Raw genomic sequence first — 17,334 nt, forward strand, 5'->3', positions numbered from 1 at the left:
AATGGAAGTGTCTGATGATGCCGCTGCCTGCTGCACACCGATGTCCGATCGCTTAAGAAGACAATGGAGTAGCAAAGTAGTACAGGGAATCAAACGTGATGGTGTTCATAGAAACATGTTTCCAAAAAGATATTTTGCAGACTCTCTCATTGAGTTGGAGCCATTTCTCTTTCGTCCAAGCGGAGCTGTCAGGAAGGGTTGAGGGAGCGTGTTCTGTCTGTGAATGTCAGCTGATACAGACCGCATACACGGCCGATATAGAACTACTATGCCTGACTGAGACCCTTGCACCTCCGAAAAGAGTTTTAGAAGCGTTTCAGTATGTGCTGTGATTTAACTTCCAGGAATTGTAAATGTACCGTATTTCCTTGAATTGCCGCCGGGTATATAGTATGCGCCTGCCTAGAATTTCCGCCGGGTCAAACTCGTTTCGCAAAATAATTAGCGCATGCTTAGCATTACCGCCGGCTCAGGATTAACGCCGGGTCAAACTCGTTTTATTAGCGCATGTCTAGGATATCTGCCGGGTCAAACTCGTTTCGCAAAATAATTAGCATATGCCTAGAATTTCCGCCGGGTCAAACTCGTCACGTCACGTCACGAGGAGGCCGATTTCAATAATTTGAAATCGCATAAAGGGAAGAAGATTAAGAGCTATTCAGTAGGATTTAAGGTCCAAGCTATTGAATATGCTAAAAAGAACAGTAAGCAGCTATGTTTTATTAATATACCGTAGCTGCGTGTCAAATATGAGTCATTAAATGACTCCTGCCTCCTGGTGGTAGAGGGCGCTAGTGATCCTTCTTGCGACTACTCGGCTGCAGAAGAAGTGACAACAAGCAGCAACAGTGAGCAGCGATCGTTTATTTTTTCCTCTCGCTTGCACTTTTAACATGGAGGATTACATATCTAAAATAAAACAGTTTTCTAAACTGGACTTTCAATCGAAGCAGGAGGTAATAATTAAAGGAATATCTCCATCGAGACAGAGAGACTTTTAAAACTGAAGAAAGATAAGGAAGACTTCTATAAACAAGTTATCGATGCTTTTGTTCAGAAGGAGCTGCGCATGGACTTCATTTATAAGTAAAGATAAGACCATAATAAAGTTTTTTTATTAAATGTGCTTTTCATGATGGTATCCGTACATCACATTCAAATTTATAAATTTACCGCATGCCTTTGGTAAGCGCCGGAGTGAGAAGAAGTTTTAAATTAATTACCGCCCCGGCGGCAATTCAAGGAAATACGGTATGCAATGTCTACTTTATAATAAGTACGATAAACGAGACTCAGAAATAAAAACTAAATAAATAAAAAATTAACAATTAGACAGATATTTTCAGCTCAAAAAATTACATATTATAAAAAAAAAAATGAATAAGACGAACACAAAAATACCGTATAAGTTGAAATGTGAACGGTGCCCATCCCTAGCTGTTGACAGTCGACACTGCCTCCCCCCTTCTCTCTTTGACGGAACACAAAGAAGATTGGCCAACAAAGTAATTTGGATTTTATTTTGTATTCCTAATCATTGTAGCGACATGGCTGTTAAAGTTAAGTACAGTAGTTTTATGATTTCAAACTGAGTGCACCACTGAGGACAGTTCAGCTAGTTGTTGTTTTGGCTTTGTTAATAAATACAATGTTGTTTCATTGCCCCTTTGTTATGTGTGTTTAATGTACAGTACTGAATAGTACTTTATAATGTGTTCAAAGTGTGCAAACTTTTCAAAAATATGACTTTTTTTGTTGAGGCTGGAACACATTCATGTTTACATTGTTTCTTATGGAGGAAATTGCTGCAATATACAAACTTTTCTATTTGCGAACCCTGTTCAAAAACCAATTAAGTTTTTTTCCAATAGAGGTTCCACTGTATTTTGGGAAGGTTTTTAATATTTTTTCCTTTTAGAATGTGCCATTCTTAGGTAGGATGATATTCAGTTTTCTTGACCTCGAAACTGTTTTTTATTCATTTCTTTTGCAGGCATTACATGTTCAGCCTTCTACATAAAATGTTTTTTTCGTTGTATAAAAAACAGGATAACACCACAGCTGTAAAAAAAAAAAAAAAAAAATGGTAAGATTCGTAGGGAAGAATCACGCTCACCTTTGAGGGAATGTGTTGGTGTCTGGAAGAGTGTGAGTGGCCTTTCACTGCAGGACGCAGGTTTACTATCACTGCTCTTTCTTCTGGAGAGGTTGGCCTGCGCGTTGGTTAAAGTCGTCGGCACGTCCTTGAATATCTACACAAACGAGTGCATATGTTGTCAAACAACCTGCAGACCTCGATGGTCTTTAGTATGCCTATTGTAAAAGCTAAAATTAAATACCGGTACATTCATTGTATGTACTTTGTTCTAAAAAGAACATCAAACATAGTTCAAACTAAAGTAATAACTGGAAAACATACAATGGCTGCAAATGTTACAATACCATTGTTCCGTTTTGTGGGGATAATACCCAATCAGGATAGTACAGCAATGATGTCTATCAAAGTAGAAGTTTAATACCAGAAATGCCCTTCTAGCCATTATCACGTACGGAACAAAGTAAGAGAATAAATACTTGATTGGCAGATAAAATAAAAAAATGTTTTAAACTGAAATGACAGTGTCACAGTGTTATTTTCTTTGGGTATGGTCAAAGTCAGGGGTGTCCAAATTGTCTTTTACGGCCCACGACACATTCTAAAAATACTATTAAAAAAACAGGTGAAATGTAACAAGAAAAAGTTGCAATGTTGACTCTAATAACACAAAGCTGCCATGCAGGTTGCTTTTTTTTCTTTCTTTAAAACTGTCATTGCTCAAAAATGAATAATTAATCAAAATCAACATTATGAATTATTGACCTACTGAAGGCTCCAATTACTTCAGATTAAATATTCCACTTTGAAATATTTCTGGGGGAAATGATTGCATATTTTGTGGGTTTGTCATATAAAAAACACTTTTCTTTGACAAAAAGGGAATAAAACAAGCAAAACAAACATGAAAAAAATAAAAACTTACAATTGACAGATATATCTGAAGTTGATTTAGAGACTTAAGTGTTGAAATACAAAAAAACAATGTATGATGAATGTACTTTAGAATTTTACTGAGATTTTTTTTAAACGGTCTTGGCTTGTAAAAATATATAATTAAAATACATTTTCTTATGAATTATAGATCTTTTTAAGACTTCAATTACTTCACATCAACTTTTACATTTGTCTGAGGAAAATATTGCATATTTTGTGTTTTTGCCATGAAAAACAGGGCTTTCTTTGACAAAGGGCATACAACAATAAAATGTAAATATTTTTTCGACATACTAATAATAATAAAACCAAATAAGATCAAACATTTTGATGACTGAGACCCTTCTGGGTTCCCAGGACCAAACTTCTCATCTCTTTACTGTATATGTAAAATTAGCAAACAAGCTAGAATACTAACATAAGAATGCTAAAGGTTGTGCCGCGGGCCTTTACAAAATTTGAAAATGTTACTGACCTACAGTATGTGGAATATTTTCTCGCTCAACCTTGTTTTTACTTTTTCATTTTTAGTTATTATTAACAATTATTTCAACCTAGCCTCCCTTGTCATGTATTGTATCGTTTAAGCTAATCTCTTGGTCCTCGGGAGCCTTAGGAGAATTGACTCACAGCATGATACCAATATGAGAAGCTCAGCTTTATCTTAGGAGACGAGATTGAACGTTAGATAACACATTTTCCTATGAGACTGAACCAGAACATTGACAGTATATTTTTTCCCCGAGTGCTTTTATTTTCAGTATGGCTTTGGTCTATGACAACAGTTATATTTTGTTTGAATAAAATATGTTTAAATGGTCTTTTTTTTTTTTTATTTGTCTCCCTTACATATGTATAAATCAGTGTATTTCTTCCTAAAACAAGAATAACATTGGAACTAGCAATTTTAAGAGCACTATTTTCTTATCATTAAAGATTCCAAAATCCAGAATTTGTAATAAGTTTGCTTAAATCAAGCGACAATAAAGTAAATAAAAATAAACAAATATAAAAAATTATAAATAATCATAAAAAATAAATCTCAATTTAGTAATATAAAAAGAACATTACCTTGTAATAAGGACATTTTAGCTATATACTAGCTAAATGAAAACAATTCGCTTTATCGCACACCTGATTTCTTACTTTAGGAGTCATTATATTTCTAAAGTCAAAAGAGAATCATTCCAGTCTTAAGAATTCTAACTATTGCCCATTATTTGCTTACCCCATTTGCAGATTTTTTTTTGCTTGAAATAAGAAATAATTTGCATCATGACTGTTTTTGCAGTCTAACGCGTGATTGTCCGTGTCCTTCAGCAGAGAAGCAAAATGTGCGCACATTTGTGGCTTTGTGTTGTTGCTATAGCGACACCTGTATGCAGCCCCGCTGAGGAGGAGAGTGCATGTGCCGCTGTATTAGGTACACCACATGCACCATTTGAACAACAGCCTTCGTAAACATGTGGTTTTTAAACGCTGAATACCTGCAACACATATTAGAAAATAAAACACCATTCATTTAATAAAAATATGTGAGTGTGAATGTTGTCTATCTGTGTTGGCCCTGTGATGAGGTGGCGACTTGTCCAGGGGGTACCCCGCCTTCCGCCCGAATGCTGCTGAGATAGGCTCCAGCACCCCCCGCGACCCCAAAAGGGACAAGTGATAGAAAATGGATGGATGGATGGATTTACAAAAATATGTGTTTTTGGGGCTTCTGTCATTTTGCACACCTACACAAAAAACAACCAAACTTAACGACCCCTTTTCTGAGATTGCACAAAATAAATATATTTAATATTTTTTCGACGCATTCTGAGACACTTTTTGTCTATTTGGTGGCTGGTGTGTCTGGGATTTTTTGAAGTTGAAACATTTTTTTTGTCATTTAAAACATGTAAGTTTAAAAAAAAAGACATGTCATAAATGTTGATATAAAATTAATATACTGGGAAAGTTCAATAATAAAGTTGCTTGAATCAAATCAAGAATGTCTCAGACTACCTGCAAATCCCAATCAGAAAATCGAAATGGTTTGTTCACTTCGAACACTTCAGTCAACACAGACGTCATAAAGTCATCAAAACAGCACCAGCATTTTGGAACAAGGATGAGGTGATAGAAGAAAAGTTAAATATAATAAATCTATTTATAGCAGCATAGGAGATAGTTATGTACAAGTTTAACTTTTACATCGCATTGCCAATAACTGTGGTATGTTCAAAGACCCTACCTACATGTATCAGATAATCTGTACTTTAAACTTTAAAGTCACAGCCCATCTAGGATTTAAAAAACAAAACAAAATAAAGCATAAATAAAAACTCTTATGTATCAACTACCTCATGTGTAATTTCCACATAATTAATCCTGTGCTAACTCAACAAACCTCACAAGCTGAGGTAGAAACTATTCAAGAGGGTTGAGGTACTCCCTGCCTCCGAGGCATCACTGTGTATTGATAGAAAAATAACTGTGCAATGTGTGAATAATTTCCAAACCAAAAATAAAAACTTAAGACTTACAGTATTGTAGTAAATCACACACTGTTCACTTTCTTTAAATTTCCACAGAAGATAATAATTTCCACGGAACTATATCAATGTGCAGTGTCTCATGCAGCATTTTAAGTGGGGTTCCCAATTGTTTATTTTACTGCTGTTTGTTTTACGTTGGGTTGAGGGGGAGGAGTCTCAGCCCCGCTTTACCGTGTACCTCTTGCTTGGTATACATGCTCGCCCCGGTACAAACTGTTTGCTTGCCTAACAGAATTGCTACTGAGACATCAAGTAGACACATTTAGAACAGCAGTTTCTTTATTTTAAAAATGCAGCTCAATTTTACACTTAGTAATAAACTCATCTCGCGGGTCGGATTGAACCCGTTTCCGGGCCGGTTCCGGTTTACATGTTTGACATCCGTGCCCTAAAGTGAAGTGAAACTTGACATATTTATAATCTATTTAAAGGGAAACTGCACTTTTTGGGGAAATTTTGCTCATCATTCACAATCTTTATGCAAGACAAAAACACGTTTTCCTTTTTTCATTAAATAAATGCAATCAAAAGGCCATTTACAATGCTGCCTAGTAACGGGCACATTTATAATATTTACGTATTTTGATCATTTTATGTATACGCGGCGGTTTAATTTCAAAAACGCATCACAATGTTTGCCATTTCCCCCCTACATCACTCATTATTACTCACTGCAAACTTCATGAGAGCCAACAAGCATATTAAAACATCACATACTGTACAATGTCTGCGGTCATTAGGATGCTGACTGATATATTTTTTCAAATGAAGAATGACTAATGACTAATCCTTGCGAAGAAAAACAGTGTTGGAACCAAGCGTCTTTTCGTGTCGTTCTTGCCATTTCCAGGTCTAAATTGTCAAAGTGTACCAACATGTTGGAATACATCCTCATCCTTTTACTTTCCAGGTAAGAGGCATAGTGTATGATCGAAACTAAACTTCCACGAGCAAAGGAAGCAGCTTACCACTCGATGTAAACATCGGCGCACACGCTAGTGATCACGGCGCCGCTATATACAGTTTGTCTGCGTTAGCGCTTGTAATACAAACTCAAAAACCTAATTAAGGTGTGTTTTTATAAAGATAGTTTTAACCAAATTCATGCAATCTTTTTTTTTTTAGTGCATGTAAACATACCAAGTGTGTGTCTATTGAACGGAGACGTTGGGTTTAGGGTGGGATGTGGGCCCTAAATTTGGTGTGGCGCCCCTGTCTGCGTCGGTGTGACAGGAAAAAAAAGCTCAGACTCTCTTGAGGAGAGTTACATCACACCGTCTGTCTTTTTCAGCCCTTTTTCATACTAAAATTACACTTTTATCAGGGTGCTCTTACCCTCTCATGGTGCTCAATGAGAATCTCCACTACGATGTTCTGGAACTTGATGTCCATTATGGCCGCCACTGTCTCCTCCTGGGGGCGGAGTAAAGTTGGCCCAAAAACCACGCCCAGATTGGCGACAGTCATCAGGTTGTGCTGGTGGTGATTGGCCACGCTGTTGGAGATGTTTATAATTATAACTTATTACAGTTAGCGGGGTTTGTGAGCTAGTTGACATCATTGATACAGTGCACCCGGAAAGTATTCACAACGCTTCACTTTTTCCACATTTTGTTATGTTACAGCCGTATTACAAAATGGAACAAATTCATTTTTGTCCTCAAAATTCTACACACAATACCCCATAATGACTATGTAAATATATGTTTTTTTTATTTTGAAAATTTATTGAAAATAAAAAACTAAAATCACATGTATACATATATTTTTCACAGTTTTTGCCACCTAGCTCAAAAGTTTACAGCAAATTAAGAGGCAAAAATAAAAATATAAAATCAATTCAAATTAAAAACAATTATAAAAACAATCACAATTAAGTAAAATCTAAATCAAATACTGTAGCTAAAATACTTTCAGTTGTCATATGCACAATTAAATAATAGTGTTTTCAGGGTGGATTTGAACATTGCTAACGTTGTGGCCCGTCTCACATCTTTACAAAGACTATTTAAAATTTTAGTAGCATAAAACATAGTTTTACCACGTTTGGTCCTGACTCTAGGCACCAGCAGGAGACCCCTATCTGAGGTTCTAAGAGCTCGAGATGTACATGTCAGAGATGTACTTTGGCATAGGACCATGTAAAGACTTGTAAACAAGGAGAGCTATTTTAAAGTCTATTCTCTGAGCAACAGGAGGTTAGTGCAGTGACCTAACCACGAGACCAGGGATGGGCAAACTACGGACCGCTGGCCACACACATTGGTGTTTTTAATCCGGCCTGCCAAATATTACAACATAATGGGGCAAAGATCTGTTTTGAGAACTGCCACAAAACAAAACTGATACTAGACTTCTACGCACTAGCAAAAAAACGGTGATCAACAACACTGCTCTCAATAAAAGAAAATGTAAGTGTTAACCCTTTAATACCATTTTTATGTTTCTTTGATGTTCTGGTATGATATTGTTGAAAGTAGATGTATTATGATTAAATAAGCCCATGTTTGAGACGCCTACTCTTGGTTCCAACTTATATGATATGCTTTGAAATGCATCATGAGCTCACCCGGCTTGCCTGTCAAATTTCAAAAGCCAATTTGGCCCCTGGGCCAAACAGTTTGCCCACCCCTGCACTAGACTAATATGGTCAAATGTCCTTGTTCTAGTCAGGACTCGAGCAGCAGCATTTTGGATGTGCTGCAGCTGCTTTACATCTTGTTTAGAGAGCCCAGTGAGAAGGCCATAAGTGTGCCAAGCTTGTGGCATCGTATTCAGAAAGACTTGAGGCTGTAATTGCTGCCAACAAAGTATTGAGCAAAAACTGTGAATACTTATGTTTGTTTTATTTGTAATAAATGTGAAATTATTAAAAAAATAAAAATAAAATAAAAATAAAATGTATTATGTGTAGAATTTCAGGACAAAAATGAATTTAATCCATTTTGGAATAACAAAATGTGGAAAAAGTGAAGCGCTGTGAATACTTTCCGCATGCACTTTATCCATGTGGCATATTACACAAATATGTTTTCCTGTGCTGAACATAATTCACCATGCTCTGCCAACATCACATATCGCCTGTTACACAAAGACGTAATGGCCTGCAGTGTTGAACACAGCTAATGGCTTTGTGTTTGAATCCATGTTTTTTTTTCTACCTACTTGGATAAATGTTTGGTGAGCAGTTCCAACATCTGCCTGTTCTTCTCAGGCAGCCTGTGCACCAGAGCATGGATCTCTGTCACCCTGGCCTCTGGGTTGTCCAACTCTGTAAATCACACAGGCGGGGAATTAACACTTGGAATGTAAGTAAGGAAATGTCAGCTGCTGAAAACTCATAACAACCATGCATATATTTGACCTTTGGACCGCGGCTCTGGTTCCTTTCCCTAAGTTCTCTGTGAGCATGATTGTTTGCACCTGGACCCTACAGTGCTCGAGCTGCTCTTGATTAGCATATGTAACGCTGTCTGTTTCACCACAGAAGCAAGCGAGTTAAATTGAGCCGTGAGAAAGTGTGCTCGAGATAAAACATTTACCGTACAATAAGTGTAAGGCTAAAATGTATTTAATACAATTTCATTGTTGCATTAATTTCAACAATTTTGCCTTTTGCCCTTATAAGGCAATAGCAATGTTTACTTAGGCTCATTTAGCAAGTGAACAGTTACAAATTAGGTAAAAGAAATTGCCGGAATGACAATATATACTGTAGCAGTTTTAAAGCAACCTTCCATCCAAGATTTCACAGGCTTTTTTTCTGATCGTCGCAGCAGCTTTTTAAGACCGTTGCAGGCAAAATTTGGAAAAACAAAAGCTGCATTGATGTTTTACTCATTTATACCACACAAACTTAAAAGTAGACACTAGATGGCAGCAGCAAAATACTCCGAGCTCATTATCACATTACTGTACTTTTAATTATAACTAATAGTAATTATAAATATAAGAAAACATTATTGTTTCCTTACTGCTCTATCGTCCACAAGTTACATACATTCTCTGTGTATGTTTTATGCTTCATTTAAGGTCCTACAAATTTAGGAGCATTTGTGAACTGTATTATAGCAGTAATTTTTGTTAGTAATTGAGAGATAAGAGATTATCATCACACTTCAACCCCTCGGTTATTTACATGCTGACTCTTTGTAAGGTCAGCATTGTGAATGAAAATATATTATTGTCTTACCCTGGATAAATAAATGTTAAAAACATATATGAATACATATAAACTATGTCCACGTGTCCACCATAATGTGAGGATGGTGGACACGTGTACATATAATGCATATAAACACACCACAAGACTCTTACTGGACAAAATACCAACATTATTACAGCCAATACTGTAAATCTACATTTAATTTACATAAATTTTATTTAGGGCTATTTCAATATTGACATTATCAGGTGTGCTTTTAATTAACTTTACAAGATGGCAGCAACTTTATCTACCTCTGCATGCACTTGAACTGGTTACATTTGCTGTACTGATTGTTACAACAAACTCATCAGTGATATTATTGCTGAAAGAGCAGTTAGTTCATTACCACTATTGCGACACTGGTTCTGTTGATGCTAGGTTGAGCAATACACTTGGTAATAAATAAAGACCACATGGTCTTACTTTCCACTTTCTCATGCACTCCAAGTCATTATCAATGTTGATTTAAATTGCAGGTAAGTTGTTTTATATCGCACTTTTCATGCACAAGCAAGTTGTAACACAAAGTGCTATATAGCAGTTTAAAAGAAAAGAAGAAACACAAGTGCACGTGCACACTATTGAAAATAAGACATGACATGGCACTGAGGATTGAGGGAAAAACACCACCTTTTAGCTATCCACACTGTAAATATACTAAAAATGTACCTAATATAAAAAATAACATATTTGAAATATAAATTAAATTTATAAAAAATAATATAAAATATATATATATATATATATATATATATACAGTGAAGCCTACAAGTATTTGCACACCCTGCAAGTTTGCAAGTTCTCCCACTCCGAAATTAGGGAGAGGTCTGGAATGTTCATCATAGATGTATTTCCACTGTTAGAGACATAATCTAAAAAGAAAAATCCGGAAATCACATTGTATGATTTTTTTTAATGATTTATTTGTATGTTACTGGGGTTCATAAGCAGTGTTGGGTTAGTTACTGAAAACCAGTAACTAGTTACAGTTACTAGTTACTTTATTTCAAAAGTAACTCAGTTACTAACTCAGTTACTTACACCAAAAAGTAATGCGTTACTGTGAAAAGTAACTAGTTACTTCTTTTTTTCTTCTTTTTTTTTTTAAAGCTCCCCATTAATGCCCTTTTAGCCTTCATTTCAGTACTGTTATTGCACTGGAGAATAATATCTGTTGATCAACTTGACATGCATTTTTATTTTCCTTTTAACATAATTAATGAAAAACAGTGCAACATAAAAAGGCATTCCTCCTTTCTTTAAACTTGGACCAATGACCATTAATAAAAAAACAAGTTAAAGTGCAACATAAGAAGGCACACCATCTTCCTTGAAACATAGGTAGTGAAATAAAGCCTGACATCTGGAGTGATGCTGCAGTCTTCCACACTTGGAGCCATGGATTGTAGAATCCTTGTTTTCAGTGGCAGGCATTGACACAGATGAAGTTTCAGTGCTCAGTAGAGATGTAACACTTTTGAGAGGTTTAAGCACCTGGAGGACCTCATCTGCCACTCTCACATCATCATCAGACAGGGTGACATTTGTCTTCAGGGTGTTGTGGGTCAATGCAGAGTATATAGCTGCCTGCTGCTCCAACATATCATAAGTGGAGTTCCACCTCGTTGGGACATCATGTATGAGCTTATGAGTAGGCAGCTTTAGCATTTCTTGCTTTGTCTTAAGCACATGAGCAGCTGTTGTGCTTGGGTGGAAGTAGGAAACCTCCTTCCTGATCCTCCCAAGGAGGCGCTCCATCCTATTAAATGAAATTCCCTTCTGTGATGCCAAATTCACTACATGTGCAACGCACCTATCTGTGGTCCCAGTCCTGCCTCATTCACTGTAATTATTTGATTTTTTGCATTATCACGTGTGACTGGGATATTTTTATCTTCCATTCCTCCACTGCTTGTGTCAGTACCTGCGCAAGGTGACTCTCGTAGAGGGGGCGTGTCTTCTCATCTCCCAGTCTGCTGTGATGAAGTGAGCCCTTATAGTTCCCCTGGACGTCCACCCGTCTGTCATGAGCGCAACAGATGATGCTCGGGATAGTTCATCCACAACTTTTTTCTTCTCCTGCTCATAAAGATCTGGCACAATCTTATCGCTGAAGTGGGTGCGCAACGGGATGTCGTAACGTTGCTCAAGCACGTTCAGCATGTGTTTAAAACCCTCGTATTGCACAACCGAGTCTGCACCTATAAACACACCGATTCAATGGCGCGGGGCGTTCAAGCTCCTCCGTTACTCCGCTCGCCATGACCACGCTGTGTGTGGACTGAACGTGCCAACAACTTTTTTTTTGTTTGTTTCATATATCAAACCGCGGATCACATGTGTGCCTCCCCTCCCCACACCCAGACACACATATAGACATTTCTTCTCTCCGGCTTGTGACAGAGGAAGATTCAGAAGAACGACACCGTAGCGCTTCTGTTTCTAGCCGATACTACATCAAAAGTAACGTAAAATAACGCAGTAACGCATCATGTAGTAACGGTAACTGAGTTACTGAATATAAAAAATAACGTGTTAGATTACTAGTTACCGCCGAAACTAACGACGTTACAGTAACACATTACTTTGTAACGCGTTAGTCCCAACACTTCATAAGTATTTGCACACATGAGAATATCAGTGTTAATATTTAGTGCAGAATGCAATTACAGAGGTCAAACTTTTCCTATAGTTCTTCAGCAGGTTTGCACACACGGCAACAGGGATTTTGGCTCACTCCTCCACACGAATCTTCTCTAGATCTGTCAGGTATCGGGGCTGTCGCCGAGCAACACAAAGTTTCAGCTCCCTCCAAAGATTTTCTATTGGATTTAGATCTGGAGACTGGCGAGGCCACTCCAGAACCTTGATATGCTTCGTATGGAGCCACTCCTCGTTATCCTGGCTGTGTGCTTCATGTTGGAAGACCCAGCCACCACCCATTTTCAATGCTCTGACTGAGGGAAGGAGGTTTTTGGCCAAAATCTCTCAATACATGGCCCCGTTCATCCTCTCCTTAATAGAGTGCAGTTGTCCTGTCCCCTTTGCTGAAAAGCACCCCCAAAGCATGTTTCCCCCCCATGTTCACTGTAGGGATGGTGTTCTTGGGATGATACTCATCCTTCTTTTTCCTCCAAACCCGACGAGTGGAGTTTATACCAAAAAGTTATATTTTGATCTCATCTGACCACATGACTTTCTCCCATGACTCCTCTGGATCATCCAGATGGCCATTGGCAAACTTCAAAGGGGCCTGGACATGGGCTGACTTAAGCAAGGGAACCTTCCGTGCGATGCATGATTTTAGAGCACTACGTCGTAGTCTTTTACTGATAGTAGCCTTGGAAACAGTGGTCCCAGCTCTCTTTAGGTCATTCACCAGGTCCTGCCGTGTAGTTCTGGGCTGATTCCTCACTTTTCTTATCATGAGTGATGCCCCACGAGGAGAGATCCTACATGTAGCCCCAGTCCGAGGTAGATTAGCAGTCATGTTTATAGCCTCTTCCATGTTCTAACAATTGCTGCAACAGTTGATCTATTCTCCCCAAGCTGCTTCCCAATTGTCCCATAGACTTTTCCAGCTTTGTGGAGCTCTACAATTTTGTCTCTGGCCACTTTTGACAGCTCTTTGGTCTTGCCCATGGTAGCAGATGTACCTTGACTGACTGTGGGCTGTACAGGTGACTTTAATGAGCTCAAAGGGGTGGTGGGTGTGTGATTAGTTGTGGGGTAAATGTGGACTTTTTTAAAAAGTAGACTGACAGCTCTTTGAGAGTCATAATTCTTGCTGATTCTCATGTGTGCAAATACTTATGAACCCCAGTAACATACAAATAATCATTTAAAAAATCATACGATGTGATTTCCGGATTTTTCATTTTAGATTATGTCTCTAACAGTGGAAATACATCTATGATGAACATTTCAGACCTCTCCCTAATTTATAAGTGGGAGAACTTGAAAAATTGCAGGGTGTGCAAATACTTGTGGACCTCACTGTATGTATATATATATATATATATATATACATACATATACATATATGTACATATATACATATACGTATATATATATATACACACATATATATATGTATACAGGTAAAAGCCAGTAAATTAGAATATTTTGAAAAACTTGATTTATTTCAGTAATTGCATTCAAAAGGTGTAACTTGTACATTATATTTATTCATTGCACACAGACTGATGCATTCAAATGTTTATTTCATTTAATTTTGATGATTTGAAGTGGCAACAAATGAAAATCCAAAATTCCGTGTGTCACAAAATTAGAATATTACTTAAGGCTAATACAAAAAAGGGATTTTTAGAAATGTTGGCCAACTGAAAAGTATGAAAATGAAAAATATGAGCATGTACAATACTCAATACTTGGTTGGAGCTCCTTTTGCCTCAATTACTGCGTTAATGCGGCGTGGCATGGAGTCGATGAGTTTCTGGCACTGCTCAGGTGTTATGAGAGCCCAGGTTGCTCTGATAGTGGCCTTCAACTCTTCTGCGTTTTTGGGTCTGGCATTCTGCATCTTCCTTTTAACAATACCCCACAGATTTTCTACGGGGGCTAAGGTCAGGGGAGTTGGCGGGCCAATTTAGAACAGAAATACCATGGTCCGTAAACCAGGCACGGGTAGATTTTGCGCTGTGTGCAGGCGCCAAGTCCTGTTGGAACTTGAAATCTCCATAGAGCAGGTCAGCAGCAGGAAGCATGAAGTGCTCTAAAACTTGCTGGTAGACGGCTGCGTTGACCCTGGATCTCAGGAAACAGAGTGGACCGACACCAGCTGGACTGCTGCTGAGTGGTCCAAAGTCATGTTTTCTGACGAAAGCAAATTTTGCATTTCCTTTGGAAATCGAGGTCCCAGAGTCTGGAGGAAGACAGGAGAGGCACAGGATCCACGTTGCCTGAAGTCTAGTGTAAAGTTTCCACCATCAGTGATGGTTTGGGGTGCCATGTCATCTGCTGGTGTCGGTCCACTCTGCTTCCTGAGATCCAGGGTCAACGCAGCCGTCTACCAGCAAGTTTTAGAGCACTTTATGCTTCCTGCTGCTGACCTGCTCTATGGAGATGGAGATTTCAAGTTCCAACAGGACTTGGCGCCTGCACACAGCGCAAAATCTACCCGTGCCTGGTTTACGGACCATGGTATTTCTGTTCTAAATTGGCCCGCCAACTCCCCTGACCTTAGCCCCATAGAAAATCTGTGGGGTATTGTGAAAAGGAAGATGCAGAATGCCAGACCCAAAAACGCAGAAGAGTTGAAGGCCACTATCAGAGCAACCTGGGCTCTCATAACACCTGAGCAGTGCCAGAAACTCATCGACTCCATGCCACGCCGCATTAACGCAGTAATTGAGGCAAAAGGAGCTCCAACCAAGTATTGAGTATTGTACATGCTCATATTTTTCATTTTCATACTTTTCAGTTGGCCAACATTTCTAAAAATCCTTTTGTATTAGTCTTAAGTAATATTCTAATTTTGTGACACACGGAATTTTGGATTTTCATTTGTTGCCACTTCAAATCATCAAAATTAAATGAAATAAACATTTGAATGCATCAGTCTGTGTGCAATGAATAAATATAATGTACAAGTTACACCTTTTGAATGCAATTACTGAAATAAATCAAGTTTTTCAAAATACCGGTATTCTAATTTACTGGCTTTTACCTGTATACATATATATATATATATATGTACATATATGTATATATATATATATATATATATATATATATATATATATATATATATATACATAGGAATAAAATATAAACAAATGAATAAAACAGTGAGAATAATGGTAATAACAGCATTAAAATAGAAAATAACAGAAAAAAACTAAGAGCCTAAGAGTTAAAATATTCAGTAAAAAACTTGATTAAAAAGGTGTGCCTTTAATCTTTTTTTTTTAATAGATCATAATTTTAGTTTGTTAAAGTTAAAGGACCAATGACTGTCACACACACACACACACACTAGGTGTGGCGAAATTATTCTCTGCATTTGACCCATCACCCTTGATCACCCCCTGGGAGCAGTGAGCAGCAGCGGTGGCCGTGGCTGGGAATCATTTTTGGTGATTTAACCCCCAATTCCAACCCTTGATGCTGAGTGGGTCCCTTTTTTATAGTCTTTGGTATGACTTGGCCGGGGTTTGAACTCACAACCTACCGATCTCAGGGCGGAAACTCTAACCACTAGGCCACTAAGTAGGTTAACATGTACAAACTGATATTTTGGTTCAAAGCAGTTTAAACCTGCAAAATGATGGTCCTTTAGTCTGGACTAAAATACTGACGAATTATCTGTTAGCTTCTTCTTTGGAATGTCATCATGGGTGAAGAAATTAAGAAAATAAAGTGTATTATTTCTATTCTAGCTTTTGAAAAAAAAGCTACTGTTCACTGCTTTTTTACATCTTCTTTCAATGACCTATATGTTTCTGAACTTTTTTCAAGTCCCCTTTATTCCACAGCGACAAGGTGCCAGAAGCATATGAGGGAAGTCATAAAACAATGAGGTGCAGTGATCCGCCCTTGCTTTTTTGTTAGGGATGAGGTCGAAAAGTCAAGTGTAGATATTATTATCCCATGGCCACCATGATGCATTTCACGACATGGGGAAACGCAAAAAAACGGAAAAAGGTATTAGTTTCACTGAAGCACAACTTGATGGCCTCATCGGACAACAAGCAGAGTCACATGCTAATGACGAGCACCCAATCAATAATGGCCCAAGAAGCCATCGATAGAAGTGATGGCAGGCTCCATCACATCAGCCCTCAGGGGCCTGAAGCTGTCAACGATAAGCTCTCAACTGCAGAGGAGTTAGAACACACATAATTAACACACATTCAAATTTAAGTTCAAATTAACCAACATTTTTAAGTGCATGCAAGGGAAGACTGAACTGCTGCATGGTGTCTACTACTTCAATGCTGCTACTTCCATCTTTTGGAGTTACTAAAAACTGCGTCCGCATTATTGACGTTACTGGTTTGGAACGCCTGAGAACGTTGAAAGGAAAACCTGGTCCTTAATTAACAAGTATACTGCACAACACAACAGAAACAACAGAACCAGCGTATAAAGCCAACTACTGCTAATATTGCTGTAAATAATAATAGTACAGCAAGTGTAACAGTTGAGTCATGCAACATTTTATACTGTATGCAAAGGTAGATAAAGTCGCTGGACGTTGACCACTCATGATCCTGCAAATGCGGCTTCAGACTTTTTGTGCAGTAGAGATGCGCGGTTTGCGGACACAACCGCGGAGTCCGCGGATTATCCGCGGGTCGGGCGGTTGGAATAAAAAAAAAATTGATTTTATCCGCGAGTCGGGTCGGGCGGTTGAAATAAAAAAAAATTAGATTTTAAATAGATTCAGGCGGGTGGCATTTAAACCAATTCGGAAATATATATACATAGTTAAATGTTGTTACCCACATACGAAAAACGAGCAGGCACCTGCAGCACGCCACAACAGAAGAAGAAAAAAAAAAGAGATGGCAACGCCGGTAGCAAACGTGGTA

The 17,334-nt window shown here is 38.0% G+C and overlaps 1 protein-coding gene and 1 pseudogene across 2 annotated transcripts in view; both read right to left on the bottom strand.

The window, feature by feature from the left end:
- Positions 1–17,334, bottom strand: part of LOC133607690 (rho GTPase-activating protein 26-like) — a 155,675-nt gene that overhangs the window by 19,646 nt on the left and 118,695 nt on the right. For both annotated transcript variants that reach the window (XM_061962562.2, XM_061962561.2), the window contains exons 18-20: positions 8,737–8,842; positions 6,907–7,066; positions 2,117–2,252 (exon numbers count right to left, since the gene is read on the bottom strand). In XM_061962562.2, coding sequence (XP_061818546.1) covers positions 2,117–2,252; positions 6,907–7,066; positions 8,737–8,842 — 402 coding nt within the window. The remainder of the gene's footprint in view (positions 1–2,116; positions 2,253–6,906; positions 7,067–8,736; positions 8,843–17,334) is intronic.
- LOC140679026 (uncharacterized) lies at positions 12,382–13,583 on the bottom strand (annotated as a pseudogene).

The sequence above is a fragment of the Nerophis lumbriciformis genome, linkage group LG09 (genome assembly GCF_033978685.3).
Source record: "Nerophis lumbriciformis linkage group LG09, RoL_Nlum_v2.1, whole genome shotgun sequence".
Lineage (NCBI taxonomy): Eukaryota > Metazoa > Chordata > Actinopteri > Syngnathiformes > Syngnathidae > Nerophis > Nerophis lumbriciformis.